At 41.6% G+C, this 15,927-nt stretch overlaps 1 protein-coding gene across 4 annotated transcripts in view; it reads right to left on the minus strand.

The window, feature by feature from the left end:
• Positions 1 to 3,153: 3,153 nt before the first annotated feature.
• The window catches only part of LOC120722768 (potassium voltage-gated channel subfamily KQT member 2-like), a 33,507-nt gene continuing 20,733 nt past the window's right edge, over positions 3,154 to 15,927 (minus strand). Inside the window, exons 7-14 of one of the 4 annotated variants that reach the window (XM_040013913.1) lie at positions 15,086 to 15,181; positions 14,893 to 14,987; positions 14,213 to 14,272; positions 8,515 to 8,723; positions 6,251 to 6,298; positions 5,952 to 5,969; positions 5,085 to 5,190; positions 3,154 to 3,996 (exon numbers count right to left, since the gene is read on the minus strand). In XM_040013913.1, coding sequence (XP_039869847.1) covers positions 3,843 to 3,996; positions 5,085 to 5,190; positions 5,952 to 5,969; positions 6,251 to 6,298; positions 8,515 to 8,723; positions 14,213 to 14,272; positions 14,893 to 14,987; positions 15,086 to 15,181 — 786 coding nt within the window. In that variant the 3' untranslated portion in view covers positions 3,154 to 3,842. Of the gene's footprint in view, positions 3,997 to 5,084; positions 5,191 to 5,951; positions 5,970 to 6,236; positions 8,724 to 14,212; positions 14,273 to 14,892; positions 14,988 to 15,085; positions 15,182 to 15,927 lie in introns of those variants that run through there. The other 3 variants (XM_040013914.1, XR_005693584.1, XM_040013912.1) reach the window with 3 other exon arrangements.

The following is a 15,927-nucleotide window of genomic DNA, read 5'->3' on the forward strand; positions in this document are numbered from 1 at the left end:
TGAGGGAAAACTCTTTTATATGCCTCCAATTCCAAAACAGACAAAACAGCATAATCAAAAACTCTATGTAATATTTGGAAATCCCATAAATCCTTATTTTATTAACAATGGTACATAGAAAACTATCAAACACTGAAATAAAAATAGGTCATTTTGAATTTGACGCCAGCAACATGTCTAAAAAACAATGACAAAGGGGTCTGTGTATCCACTATATAACATCCCCTTTTCTTTTAAGAACAGTAAATATCTGAGAACTGAGGACACCAGTTTCTGGACTTCTGGGAGAGGAATGTTTTCCCATTTTTATCTGATACAGGATTCTAGCTGCTCTGTAGTCCTGGTTCTTTGTCACATTTTTCGCTTCATGACACGCCAAATGTTATCAAGTGGTGAAAAGTCTGGACTGCAGGCAGGAAGTTCACCACCCATGATATTGCATGGCTATTACAAAGCCACACAATATCAATACAGTTCAGAGAAGAAAGATTAAACAGGTTTCAGAGAAAAGTGAATTTGTGCCACTGAACTGTTTCCCCGTGGAGCATCCTCAGCTGTTTCTTAACTGACGTTGCTGACACACCAGGGACTTCACACCATACGCCCTCACATACAACACTAACTTCTAAACACATCCTCTAGAAATATCCCATTCTACAGCCATACTATTGATATAATGCACGAAGCAGATACTTATCATAACTTACTTGCTGCACAGACATCATTGCAAGTTGATTTACAGCCACATTAGTAGGTAATGTTAGTTTTTATTACATTATAAGGCAATAAAGAAACATCAGAGAACATACCAAAAATAAACATGAATGCTTCACCCATGCAGTCTTCTCTCCTCTGCTGTTGCTTTTGTAATCATTTCCGTTTTAGTTTCTTCTACTAGGGGGCTCTCTAACTGGTGGGGAGGTTGTTATATCTTTGCAGGTGGTCTCCTCACTACAGGAGCTCACTCTGCAGGTGGGGGAGAGATACAGGAGAGGTGGAGAATGAACTCAACCTGGGTGTCTATTGTCTTGTGTAGTTTGGGAGATGATTGGATGATGGGGTGGGTGCAGTTTTCTCTGGGGTGGAGTCGGGTGGGCTGCCCCGGACTCTGTGGGGCTGGGCGGTGCTGCTGCTGCGGGCCCCGGTCCGGATGGGCCTGGGCCCCCTTGCCCTGGTGGGTTCCAGAGTGTGGGGGTGCCTACTGGGTCAGCGGGGGAGCTGGCCCCAGGGAGGGGCCGCTTGCCCCTCCCTTTCTTCCCTCCCCATCCTCAGCTGCCTCCCTATTCCCGCTCTACCACACCCACCCACACACGCAGGGCTTGGGGTGCAGGTATGTCACCAGGGTGCAGGGGAGGCACTCCCCCTCTGTCCCCTTCTGGCCGCCTGTGCCTCAATTTTATTCTGCAACCTAGACATCCACATTACTCACACTCTCACATAACACATACATATAGGGCCTTGGGGGTGGGCACGTTTTACAGCATCCAGAGGATGGTCGGTGTACTCCAACCCACCTCTGGCGCTGGTGCCCTACCCTCAATTTTAAATGCATTTAGACACTAAGGGTTTTCGGGAGGAGCTGTGCTGCTCTCTGAGAGGAAGCTAGTACCATGCTCTCCTGAGTTTTAAATGCACTTTAGAACAGCACACAGCAACACTACATATGAGCGGGCGTAGGGAGGTTTGAGGTCTTCACTCACCTCGGTTCTGTTAGCCGTCAGGGCTGGGGGGCTGGGAGGAGGTGCTGGCCGTCAGACTGGGGTCTGGGATGCGGGGCCTCCCTGCTACTGCAGATAAGGAGGTGGTCCACTTGCCTCCACCCCAGAGAGAAGGGTTACATCTCCTGGGTCTAGGTGCGGCTTGCCCCTCTGAGGGCGGGGGTACCTGGACCTGGGATATAGAGTATGTTTGGGGAGTGCGACTGTCTGTGCAGTGTCTATTTGTGTCTGTCTACACGTTGGGTGAGTGCCGAGTATTTGGTTGTGCATATGGGGTGGGAATGCACGTTTGTGTCCGCGTGCGCCTGTTCGTCTGTGTCGATATGTCAGGTTGGGTCTTAGACTCAATCTCTCTGGGTACATCTCAGGCCCTCTAAAGTACGGAGGCCTATCTCCCCTCACCACACTCCCTGCCGGTGGCTGATGCCCTCAGACGTTGGTGTGTTGGTGGTCCTTGTCGTCTGGGGCTGGCTCACTCCTGGTGGCTGATTGGCGGGGCCGGGCGCCTGTGGCCCGGCTGGGCTCCTTCCGGGGGGTGGGATGCCCTCAGGCCTCTGGCCTCTGGGCCTGAAGCTCGGTCCTCTCTGGCACAGCTGGCTGCCGGCAGAGCCCGCGGGCACGCCACTGCAACCCCCTCTGGCCTCTGCTCCGTAGCTGCGGGGTGACCTCTCCTTTGGGGCTCTACTCAGCTCTTCCCAGGAGGGTGGCACGGTTCCCCCCCCTTGGTGGTCCTCCTCGGGTCCTTGTACTCTGGGGCCTCTGGATATCTGGGGCCTGGATCTCCTCCATACCTGCTTCATACCCTGGTGGACGGGGCTATGGCTCCCCACACTCCCTAGCAGATTGTTACATGGAGAAACCTTTGGAATATAGGCATGCTGATCCACACAGGTATGCACACAGGTGTACACACGGGTGTTCACAGACGCGGACTACACCTTTCTTGGCTGCTGCCTCAAAGCACATTGTGCGCTGTCTATCTTGCGTGCTGCACAATATCGTTTATTATTTAATATCTACTGTTATCTACTGCTAGCTAGTTTATTGTGATGGTGCTGTTTTTTTATTATGTTGCTCTTTGTTGTTTGCTTTCTCTTCTGTTTTTTTTCTCCATACAGGTGATCCAGGTGTTTTGTTTGTGTTTTTTTTTTCTTTCTTCCCCCCCTTCTCACCGTCTCTTCTCCCCTTTGGTTTTCTTTCTCTCCCTCTTTCTTTCATTCTTTCTCCCTGTCCTATCCCCCAGTCATGTCTGTCCCGTTTGTAGCAACTGAAAATAAAATAAATTCATAATTATAATAAAGGTCAATCAAATGGACCAATATGGCAAGGCCATGATGATCCACTTGGTAAAATAAATCCGCTTGGCATCTTTCTTGGCCTTAAGACAACACTTCTGATGGCTAAAGGTCCAAACGGGACACAAAAAAAAAAAAAAAAAAAAAAAAAAAAAGATTTCGGCTGAAATAAAGTTTACATTCCTATCTACTAATATAATGATATTACATTAATATATCACAAGGTTCAGTTAGTTTTGTACAAAAACAGCTGGTAAAAACGATGCATAAAGAGCTTCTCTTTAGTTTCTTACTTTGAGTACATTTCACAGACTGTACTTTTTTACTTTTACTTGAGTAAATAATGTAATCAGTACTTCAGCTTTTACCAGAGTATTTTTAACACAAGTATCTGTGCTTTAACTTAAGCGCAGAATGTCTCAATGTTTGACATTCTAGGTAGGACCAATATGTTTACATTACACATGCTCTGCATCGGCAGAGCTGTGAAGCCAGATGATACAAACCAATCAGTTAAACTGCAAGAATGGCTTAAAGACATGGATGCAGATAAAACTGAGGTTTTTGTACCCAGCCCTAAAAATCTTAGAAACATTGTGTCTAACCAGACACTAAGCCTGGATGCCATTACCACCACACTGTGAGGAATCTTGAGTATATTATGCAAATGCTTTCTTGACTTTGAGCAAGAAACACAATATGACTAAAATTAGAAACATAATGTTGCTGATGCTGAAAAACTAATTCATGCAGCTATTACTTCTAGGCTGAACTATTGTAATTTGGGGAGAAGAAAAGAAAGAAAGAAAAAAAAAAAGAAATGACTAATTCAAGAGTAAAGGACTTCTTGCCTGGTCTGCAGGCTCTTAATGCGCGACAGCATGTCCAGGTGACCAGCGGAGTATTGCTCAAGCACGTCCATGACATCGTAAGGTCGCAAGCTCTCTTTGAACCTCCTCTTTGACACCAGGAAGCTCATGATGCTGGGGGGGGACGAGACATCGTTGTTAAACGTGTCACGTGACAGGAAAACAAATGACCAGATCACAGCAGACATTTCAGAATAACTCCCAAGAATTCTCCTGCTCAAAACAAACAAAAAATGCAATGCGGAGTAAAATGCAAATGAAATATAACAAATCAAAGGTTTATTTATTTAAATGATTAATGCTTTAGGAAAATATGATTGGTACAAACTGAATGCACACCAAATAAAGTCATTTGATCACATTGATCAGATAACATTTTACACTGTACGTATGCAACAGAATTATATGGGAAATTTACATGTAACCAACTTAAAACCAACATTTTGGGCATACATTTTTGGTAGCTGATGGTTGTCATCCATTTTACATTAAATATATATGTTGTCTCTCAAATATCCACAAATGTGTCCTTTGGCAGCTATTTTAAACCACTTCTTTTAAACATAACCAAGCAGTTTATGATGACTAATCCTAAACCAATAGTTTTTGCTGTCTTCTGAATCACCACTACCTCCACATCCTACTAATGAGACCAGTTATTTCTGAGCATCTAATATCACTGAGGCTGATGCATTGAGGCACCAGCGTCAAACGACACATCATGCACATCTCTGGACGTCAGCAGCAGCCGACACCCTGGCATGGCAACCAGTGTTGGTCAAGTTCCTTGAAAATAGTATTTAGTTACTAATTATTGATTACCTCTCCAAGAAAGTAATCCCATTACTTTACTGATGACTTATTTTCAAAAGTAATTAGTTACTTTATTATTTAGTTACTTTTCTTTTTAAATACACAACCTGAATACATAATAAAGCAATAGACCTTTCAGCCCAATTCTATTTTTTCTGCATAATCCATCATATAAAATCGAATCTTTTTAAAACTTGTCGGAATCTTTTAACTTAACCACATTCTAGCTAATAGTCCATCATTGTACATTATTTATTATTATTACTTCTAATACGCCTACTTCTTTAAACACTGAAATAGCTACACAGATGACCACAGATATTATTTTTACACTACATGAAATAACCAATCACAGAACCATAAAAACCTCTTATTCAGAGAGTCCTTACCAGATTGCTCTGATTGCAACTTTCAAGCCTGGTGATAACTCTTGAGTGAAGAATTCACAGTGGCAGCTCTTATCGTCACCAACTTCCTCTCCCGGAAGGCTCACCTCTAGAAAGCAAATGCATGGACACTCTTTTAAAAAAATATTACATCTGCTTCCGCATGACAAACGTCACCAGCAGAAGCAGAGCAGAGCCGTCGCTTTCAGCGCCAAAGGTGCAAGTGTCCGTGTTACAGTTGGTCTCAAGCCAGTTAGCCAGTTTGGGAGTGTGTGAGCAAGCTTCGTGGGACGACAGGTAAAAAGATTCGGTGCAGAATTGAAGGATAGTGCTGAGGTGATAAAGCTTTACTGTAACCTTCAAAGACAGGTACTCTCTTCCCACCACCAATTACAGATTAGCACTGGAAGGCTGGTCTACAGAATTTAAAGCATATTGCATGGAGTTGTCAAGGCCTAATTAGTGGAAATCAGAAATTTTCTGAGAATCTGGTAGGGAAAGTGAGGTCTCCTCATGCAAGCTAAAGCAGGGTTTGGGGGCATGTCTCTGGGTCAGTTTTGGATAATCTCAGCACCACTTGACTTGAACCCGTTTAGCTTAGCCTACTGCTACCATAAATACAAATGTATTACATGAGGTGCTCTAACAATCATAACAAGTAAATATGGAATAATTAGTTCCATGGGAGACTCTGCTAGACTCATGCCCTCAGTCATCACAGTGAGAAAAACAGCATAACAAAGGGTTCATGTCAAGTGAACATATCTTAGCAGATATCAGCATGCAGGTTTCTCAGACTGGGTGAAGCTGACATGTCTTTGGATAATTTTCCCTATAGAAGTCAACCAACAAAATATCCCAATGCCTTACTTATTAAACCTTCAATTGCTGCAAAAAGAGAGAGAGGAGAGACATGGGAAAAGATTTGTTATGGATTCTAGCAGGATGAAAATGGCAGACAAATCAATTCCAAACATGGAAAACTGTGGAGTCTATTGAATGGTTTCTGGATCATGTTTGAACGGGCTGGTCTCTCTTCTCTTAGATTTAAGCTTACCAATTACATATGTTTCAAAGCTTTATATAACATGTATGGTAAACTATACAGCTAGACATTATAGACTACGTTACAGTCTTTACTGAAGATATGTCATGATGACTTGTCTAACCTGGAGAACTCTTCAGTCCAAAGTCTTCGTCCTGCATTTCAATCATCACTTAAACATGACATGAAGTGAAAGAAGAAAGACAGCTAATGAGAATTGGTTCACATTGCTTAACAGAAAGCAAAGAAATGGAGAGAGAAGAGAAATATTCTAATGATAGTGACACAGATGACACATGGATGCAGTGGGACTGTCTAACACTAAATGATGACACCACACCACGACATCCAAAGTGACGGTCTCCTGAATGTGTTCTTAAAAATTTGATTTGTCATAGAAGTGACAAATTTTTGTATACATGAAGGGAACATACATGTCTGCATGATAACTCAGCTACAGTCTCCACATTGATTGCAACTCAAAGAGGTTTTGACAGTAACTTCTAAACTCACACAGCTGGTGAGCTGCTGACCTGGCACTGCTCTGCTACATGTTCACTGGCAGCAACTGAATGTTTGTCAGATAAACTGTTGATCACAAACAAGTTTTGCCAAAGTATTCTGTGGCTAAAAGTTTACTCGTCCTGGGCATGAATGTCATGGTAAGTTTTTGCTTTTATTGATTTCGATAAACTGTTCTTTTTCTAAGGTCAAGTGATTGTATAGCATATAACGGTATACCTGGTAGCTATCACCTAGCTTATGACATAATTGTGTCTGGATATTTAAACTTGTTTGTTTCCTGGTATGGACCTTATGGCTTTTAAGTAGAATTCCCAAATTTTCAATAAGCCTGAGTTTGGGGCTTTTGGAAGTATATTCAAAAAGCTTAATATCTTAATGTAATGTTAATACAGCTGAAAAATTTAGAGGCAGTCCTCATTTATTCATTTTATTCATCCTTTAAAGTACCAGTACTGCTGGCAGCAAAACAGCTACAGAGCATGATGCTACCACCACCATGCTTGACAGCTCATACAGGGTTGTTAGGTTTGAACACCTCACCTTTAACTCCTCCAAACATCTCTTGTCACTGGGGCCAAATAGCTCAACCTTTGTCTTGTCTGACAATAAAACCTTCCTCCAGAAGGCATTTAGCTTGTCCATGTGGGCAGCTGCATATTTCAGTTGAGCTTGATGGGCTTGATTTTGAAACAGGAGCTTCTTCTTGGTTGGTACCCCCTCAGTCCACAGTGATGTAAAACTTGCTTCACTGTGTACCTTACAGCAGTTTCCAGTTAACGTCTGGTTTGAGCCTTTGTGGTTCCTGGGCTGTTCAGGAACATGCTAACTAATTTTCTCTTGTCTTATCTGAGGGTGACAGTCTGGGTCTTCCTCTGGACCTTAGAAAACTGGCGACACGTCTGAATAACTTGTATGTTTAAACCGATTGTCCTGGAATCTGCAAGTGTTTAGAAATGGACTGTTAAACTTCAGGAATGGACAAATCCCCAACGATCAACTCTACTGAAAATTTGTGTGCTATGCTCAAAAGCTAGGTCCCTGCTTGGAAACCAACATGTTTAAATAAACTCTACCAATTCTGCCAGAAGCTTGTTGATGGCAACCAAAAGCATCTGGTCAAGGTGCAACTTCCCAAAACATTTAGCCAAATATTAGTTGAGGTGTATGTATACTTTTGACCCCGTGTGGATCTTATGCAGCCAATTCTTTTAAGAAAAAGTTATTATTGATGTATCCTGGACCTCAGAAACAGAACAGTTGAGAAAAAACATTAAAAACACACACTTACCATTTATGCCCATGATGAATGTATGTATACTTCTGGCAATGATTGTATATTGAGCTAGTGTTACTAGTAGTGTTATAGTTACATAAGATTTAGTTGGTTTTGTTTTCAGTTTTCTTTAATATAAATAATTTTGACTCCTAAAGTTTGGTCTCTGAACAAATAGCCAAGGTCATACTGGCTCAAATGAATTCCTGGAAATTTTGGGAAGTGCACTCAACTTGAATTCTTCTGGAACGTTAGATATCACGTTTGTGTATGCAAGCTAAATGTGAAGCTGGAGCACAGAGATGAGACACAGGAGGAAGCAGCAACCCGCTCACCTCTGCTTCCAGGCTCCATACAAAAGCTAGGTCCTCCATGTCCTGAATGTAGTTTCATATTCACAACACCCACATCTCTTTTAATAAGTGTCTGCCATTTTCTACAGTTTTCATGATGGTTTGAATACAGTTTCTGAGGTTTCCCACCTACAACAATAGAATTCTCCAAGTCTCTACACTGTATGGCTGTGTATTCAGTTATACTACACAACACTACTACACTCATTCTGGTCAGATGATGATCAGTTTCCTCACCCTCTGAGTTTTTGCGCGAGGTGCTGCCCCGAGCTTTGAAGGCATTTTTCGCCCCTCGGTTCTTGTCGGTGAAGCTCCAGCTCTTGGTGACCTTGCTGGGGCTTGCTTCAGCACCATCATCTGCTCCACCTGGAGACTGGGCTTTCCCCTTGGACACAGGAGCCTTAGAAGGACTGGGAAACAGTTTGTCCTTCAGACTCAGCTTCCGACTAAAAAAGGAAGTAACAATACAGTAAATTAAGCCTGCTTAACTCTGCATTTATCAGCATCATTTTAATGAAAGACTACCTGTAGCTAAATGTCTGTATTCTACTGTGTTTAAGCCCTAGCTTGTGAATTTGTAGAATTCATCTGCAATGTGATAATAAATCTTACCTCAGCAGAAATGCAAAATGGGCAATGTCCTACAGCAGAAGGAGCCATGTCCACAAACGAACATAGTAGAGCATTCGGTGGTTCAGGCAAGCAGCAGGAAGCTACAAGCAGGCATGCATGGGAAGCAAAGTGACACTGTGCGTCTCAAAGGGAAGAGCTGTGGTCTGGCTCTATGCAAAAAAAGTGAACACAAATCATGCAACAAAAAAATAAAATCATCATCGTATGGCACGTGGTAACCATTAGGTAATCAGCAATATGCACCTTGCCTGCTGAACGGGGCTGAGTGGGCAAAAAAGACAGCCAGCAAATCAACTGCAAGACGTTACTAAACAGAAACCATAAAAGAAGGATGTAAATCTGCACCTTTCCTGGGGAAAGGGTAAAAGTTAGAAATAGCTCTTTGTTGCTTTTACGTGTGAATCTCCTCATGTAGACATCAGAAACAGAGCTTCACTACGCTACAAATAGTAACAAGTCGGATTGTGTACTTTCCGTAGTGCTACATGTCCTTATTCTGTGACTCCTCTACCTTTACTTGCACTTGCAGAAGAAAAGAACATTGGTAGGAATAGAAGGAGACACACAGACTTGCAGTGCAGTTGTTAGTATCTGTGCAGCAACTATACCTAATAGCTCTCGCACAGCACCCACAAAGTCTGTCTTTGTGTGCATTTTCATTACTGGAGTGGTGGGTAGTAGGAGGAGACCCAAAAAAGATAAACTAGAAGTGGGTAGAGTCACAAAAACAGCAGTGTGTGCCAAGATGCCAGTAACGCTTTACTGTGACTGTAATTTATTGCTCATTTAAAGAATAAATTTTTTTGGTTTTATTCATTTTGCCATTTAAACGATTGTCTGATTTTACACGTGAGTCTAAAATATGCAATTGGATTATAAGGAGGTTTGTCATTCAGCCACGATCAAGTGTTACCACCTTGTCAATAGTTACACTTGTTTTCTGTGTTAAAAAACAGAGTGATAGAAAAATCAAGCAAAAGTGTTCAAAATCACTTTTTTCCCAAGGTGATGCTGAAAGGTAGACTATCAAAGAACAGCATATCGGTTAATATTTAATAAAGCTGCCAGTTGGGAATGAGGCCAAAGTGAGCTGATCTTTGAGCACCATGTGAGCAAATGCAGCGTGACCGTTCTTGAAGGAGGCACTTAACACGCAGCCACACCCATGTCACACACACATACCCCCACTCTCGCACACTGATGTACAGTAAGCACACTCCCCCAAGAAGAGTGTCTCAGCAGCAGCTAAGAGCAGAATTGAAGAGAAGGCAAAGGAAAGAGGCGAGAGATAAAACCAGATCACAGACATGGGAGAGGTTTCTGTTTGTGACTCCTTCCTGTGAGCAGAAAAGGCATAAATGTTACACAATGTAAGATACAAGTTATGGACATGGATGAAAAATTATCTGTAAAAACCTGAAAAAAAACCCCAATATATATGTTACCACACGGGGGCAGTGGAAACAAGTTCTAAACAACAGCAACAGTTGCCTGCTTACACTGAATGATCTTTCATATTTTTATGAAGATTAAATTTTGTGATGAGTGTCCAGTATTTACTCACTCTTCTGCAATGGTTTTTGTCTCCACTGACAAAAGAAACCTTAGGCTATTAAGTAAATACAGAAGGTAAATGGACTGGTTCTTATATAGCACTTTTCTACCCTGCCTGAGCACTCAAATCGCTTCGTTCACATACAAGCACTTTTTTCTATTCTTAAGTGCTTCCTATCTCCTGTTCACACTTCAGCACCTTGGGGTTCAAAGAATCTTCATTTTCTCTTAATATGTAAAACTACAGTGAGCCTCATAACACGACTCGAACAGGTATTCCTCCAGGATCAAACCTGGACCTTTATTGTTAAGATTTTGCATTCATAGGCAATTGGTACGGTGGCCCTGAGATGCCAAACATACTGCAACTTAGGAAAACACCAGCAATAAGAAAAACGCTGCAAAAGTGCACAAAACAAAACGGAAATAGAAAAAAACAAAACAGTAATAGGAAAAAGCATATTTCCGAAAGCACAAGGGAAGTGTTTCTGGGGAGACAATAACCCGATGGACCAGTTGCAGGAACAAAATATGGTAAGAATTGCGCTGGGAGACACTTAAAAGAAGTGGAGGATCTATCGGTTTTGTGAGGAAAGAAAAGATGAGAGGTAAGTGTGTTAGCCTAACTATTAGCCTAAAGATTCGTCATCAGTATTATATGAATCATGATAAAACACACCTACCATGTTCTGGGTTCCTGCAACTGGTCCGTGGGGTTATTTTCTCCCCAGAAACAATTCCATTGTGCTTTTTGAAATCTGTTTTTTCCTTTTTTCGTTGTTGTTTTTCTTATTTCTGTTGTGTTTTGTGTGCTTTTGCAGCATTTTTCTTATTGCTGGTGTTTTCTTAGGTTGTAAGTAACTAAGTAAGTAAAACTTTATTTATATAGCACCTTTCAAGATAAAAATCACAAAGTGCTTCACAGAAGCTAAAACCTAAAAATAAAAATCAACCAAAAGCAAGTTTAAAAAGATGGGTTTTTAGCTGTTTTTTAAAAGCGACCACTGAGTCCACAGATCTCAGGCTCAAAGGGAGAGAGTTCCACAATCTGGGGGCCACAGTTCCAAAAGCTTTGTCGCCTTTTGTTTTCACCCTCGTGTGTTGGACAGCAAGCAAGCCCTGGTCACATGACCTCAGGGACCTGCTGGGAATGTATGGATGTAAAAGTTCACTCATATATGTTGGTACTTGTCCATGCAGAGCCCTGAAAGTCAAGGTCAAAACCATAAACTGGATTCTGAATTTAACGGGGAGCCAGTGCAGCTGAATCAGCAGGGGTGTGACATGGGAAAACTTGGAGGACTTGGTCAGAAGCTTTGCAGCAGCGTTCTGAACAACTTGCAGATGCTCCAAAGAGGCTTTACATAAACAAGTAAACAAAGAATTACAATAGTCCAGACGAGATGAAACAAATGCATGAATGACAATTTCTAATTCGGAGTGCGATACAATGGGACTCAGTTTAGCAATGTTTCTCAAGTGATAAAAACAGGAGTGAACCAAAGATTTTACATGGGCATCCAAAGTCAGAGCTGAGTCAATACTAACACCAAGGCTCCTGATAGAAGGTTTTGCAAATGTAGCAAGTGGACCCAAGTTTTCCATAACACTAGGTACAAAATTTTTAGGAGCACAAACAAGAACAAGTCTTCTCCTCATTTAGTTGAAGAAAGTTTCCAGCCATCCAACCTCTAATGGAGTCTATGCACTTATGCAAAATCTGTAGCTTGGAAACATCACGGGGCTTAAAGGAGATATATAACTGAATATCATCTGCATAGCAGTGATATGAAATATCCTTAAAAGTGCTCAATAAGTGTTGAAGAGGAAGTAAATACAGCAAGAACAATAAAGGCCCCAAAACTGAACCTTGTGGCACACCATAGGCAAGAAAAGTAGAAGAGGAACTGTGCTTAGAGGTAGCCACAGAAAAGGATTGTTCATGCAAATAGGATTCAAACCAGTCCAAAGCAGCCCCTGATATACCCACCCAGTGTCTCAGCCTATCTAGCAGAATATGATGGTCCACAGTATCAAAGGCGGAGGTCAGGTCCAACATCAAGAGAACGGAGCATTCTCCTGCATCACATCTCATCAAAATGTCGTTGGAGCCTCTAAGAAGTGTAGTTTCAGTAGAGTGAGCTCTACGAAAGCCAGATTGGAATTTATCCAGAATGCTGTATTCATCTAGAACAGCTATAAGCTGCTTAGCCACAACCTTTTCTAAAATCTTAGAAATGAACGGTAATTTTGAAATCGGTCTGTAGCTACTGAGAAGAGAAGCATCAAGCTTAGGTTTTTTTAACAGTGGGTGAATAACAGCATTCTTACAATAAACAGGGACCTGACCAGAAACCAGTGAGGTATTGATAATTGTGAGCACACAGGGACCAATAGGTTGCAGTCCGTTTGGCCTCTCACGGCCACCGTACATTTGTTAGGCATACCTGTTCAACTGCTTGTTATCGCAAATATCTAATCACACTGCAGCAATTCACTGCATTGTGGCCAAAACGTCCCGCTGACATTCAAACTGAGCATCAGAATGGAGAAGAAAGGTGATTTAAGTGACTTTGAACATGGCATGGCTGTTGTGTCAGACAGGTTAGTTAGAGCATTATAGGAACAGGATCTGCTGGGATTCTCCCCACACAACCGTCTCAAGGGTTTACAGAGAACGGTCTGAATATATTATAATTATAGTAACTTAAACAACCACTTGTTACAGCCAAGGTATGCAGAAGAGCATCTTTGAACGCACAGTACGTTGAGCTTTGAGGTAGATGGGCTACAGCAGCAGAAGACCACACCTGTCAACAGGAAACTGAGGTTACAATTTGCACAGGCTTACATCTTCTGCTTCCAGCAGGATAATGAGCAACATCACAAAGCTCAAATCATCTCAAACTGGTTCCTTGAACATAATAACATGTTCACTGTAGTCAAATGGCCTCAACAGTTACCAGATCTCAATCCAGTGGAGAACATTTGGTTTGTGCTGGATCAGGAGATTTGCAGCACTGATGTGCAGCAAGCACATCTGCGACTGGGTGACGCTATCATGCCAATATATCCAGCTCCTTGTTGAATATTTGTTATAAAGAATTCAGGCAGTTCCGAAAGCAAAATGGGGTTTAACTAACTTCTACCAATGTATAACTAATAAATTGTCTGGTAAATGTATATTAATGAATTTTCTAAGTGTCGCACAGGTTTTCCACTCAAGTGGGGTTGAAAATTTGTTCTGGCTATAGAGCCAGTGAATCTGTCAGTGTTCTTCCCTGCTTGCCCATTACAAATAAACTAATAGAAGAAAACAATAGTTTAAAAAAATGTTCCATAAAATTCATTCATTATGGTCACAGGTTGATGTTTGCATCAACAAGGTGTGTTTTAAAATAAATGTTTGGTTAGCCTCTTTTTTGTTAATCTACAGTAAATGAACTGAGTGCAACAATGAGCTAAGTGCACACAAAAGCTGGTAACACAAAAGGAAGGCCCAGCGACACAGGAAGTGTAGCGCAAAGTGTGCAGCAAGCAGACCAGACTCACAGGGTTCAGGTGAGATCTTATTCCTCTGTGACAATCAAGGCATTCAGTGTATATTTTGGGCAGTGCACATAGTTATTTCAGCCTCTGATGCCCTGGTCCCTTCTATTTCAAGATCACTGAGTCACCGTTGGTGTCATCATAATGAGATCATGCTATCACACCAACAACTTTGTCACTCCTAATGTCATTGTTATACCTGAATGATTTGCCCTTCAGATTCCTCAGCTGGTCCAGCTGATTCAGAGGTGGGATAAGTCTGGGAAAAGACAAAGAAGAACTTCAAAGAAGTCGTTCTATCAAGACAGCCTCATCAGCTCAGTTGCAAAAGGTGAAAGCTCGCCTTTGGGCTTTTTAAGCTAATTGCCTTAAGTTATGTTCAGTTGGTCATAACCTTTTCTGCTTAAATTACAACTGGAATGTAAGTGAACTCATTTCAAAATAGACAACTAATGATTTTCTACTTCTAGATTAAAAGCAAAAGAAATCTGTGTTGTGAGAGTCGAGCAAGGCAGCTTATTTGCTAATTCATACAGCTGGACACCAAAATGTCTGCTTAATTTTTCAAATTGGCCAAGGGCAGTATTTGTCTTTTGAACAGCATTTCAGAGTGCCACTGCCAAGACTCTCATCTGCTTCTCCGTTAAAAAGAAAAGCCTTATTAAAGCAGAAAGTGTAAAGCCACACCGGTGTGTGATTCTTCTGATCCAAGAAAGATGTTTAGAATACAATAAGATGAGGTTATTCTGTGAGCTCAGTTTTCAACTTGGCTTTCAAGGTTCAGAAAGAAGGCAGAATGTGATATGGGTAAACAGTTGTATTTCCTGAAAATGCTGAATAATGTGTAGCATGATTCAACCACTTTATTTGATCGGTTACCTGTACATCAGAATAGCTACAGTCTGCTCATAAAAATCCCACGTGGACACCAGATCTGTACGAGAAAGGTTGGTGGCATAAAACCTCCAAGCAGCCTGGGTGAGGAAATTTTTAAAAAGGCTTCTCAGTTTTTTTGTTTGGAGAATTAAACAGTGTTTAAAATTGAATCTAGTGATCTTATCACACAGTATACCTGTATGAGGCCTGCAGCGGGGTTACGTCTCTTCTCAAAATGCTTCTGTCTGTGCTGCTCTTGGACTTTGAGGGCAAAGCCAGAACCCAAGATGCCCTGTACAAAAGCAGAAACCCATAAAAGAAAACGTGAATAATGAACCAAGTTTTTTCAGCTCCTTTTAGAAGCATCAGTTGCACTAAGATTTCTTTGGATTATCAAAGACTGGACGCTTGTCCCAAAAAGAAAAACATTTGCAGTTATTTCCTCACACAGCTTCTATGGTGTTTTGGTGATCTGATGAATACAAATCTTATTTTCACTGTCGCTGTACCTGTAAAAAAACTGGCTCTCTAGCTCAACTACATTCACCACCTGGTTGCTGCTTTTTTATGTCAGTTATTGGGCAATGGACCTGCTTGAGTGATGAGATGAGCTACATGATTTGAATAAAAAGGTTAATGAGAGTCATTGAAGTGGGATAAAACAGGATGTTTTCTGGGCTTTAAAACGAAAACATTTAGCTGATAGACACTAAAATGCTAGGTGTTGGGTGCTAAATGTGCTATCCTGTTGTCATTTCAGGTTACTCACTTGATTAGATACATTTCGAATCCATAACGTTGAATCCATAGCATGAATGCACTACTGTAGTTATGATATCAAACTAAATGAAACCATAACCTATGGAAGAGCCTGCCAGAGAACACAGAGTATATTCTCTTAGGGCAGAGCAGTGAGATCAGGCAGATATGCACTTACAGAGAACATCATAATGGAGAGAGAGTAAAGGCATATAAATGAGGATCATTTATGATGTGCACTTTGTGTGAACTCTTATCAGCGGCTTCAACGCCCTAAAG

Source organism: Simochromis diagramma, unplaced genomic scaffold (genome assembly GCF_900408965.1).
Source record: "Simochromis diagramma unplaced genomic scaffold, fSimDia1.1 OVJJ01000705.1, whole genome shotgun sequence".
NCBI lineage: Eukaryota > Metazoa > Chordata > Actinopteri > Cichliformes > Cichlidae > Simochromis > Simochromis diagramma.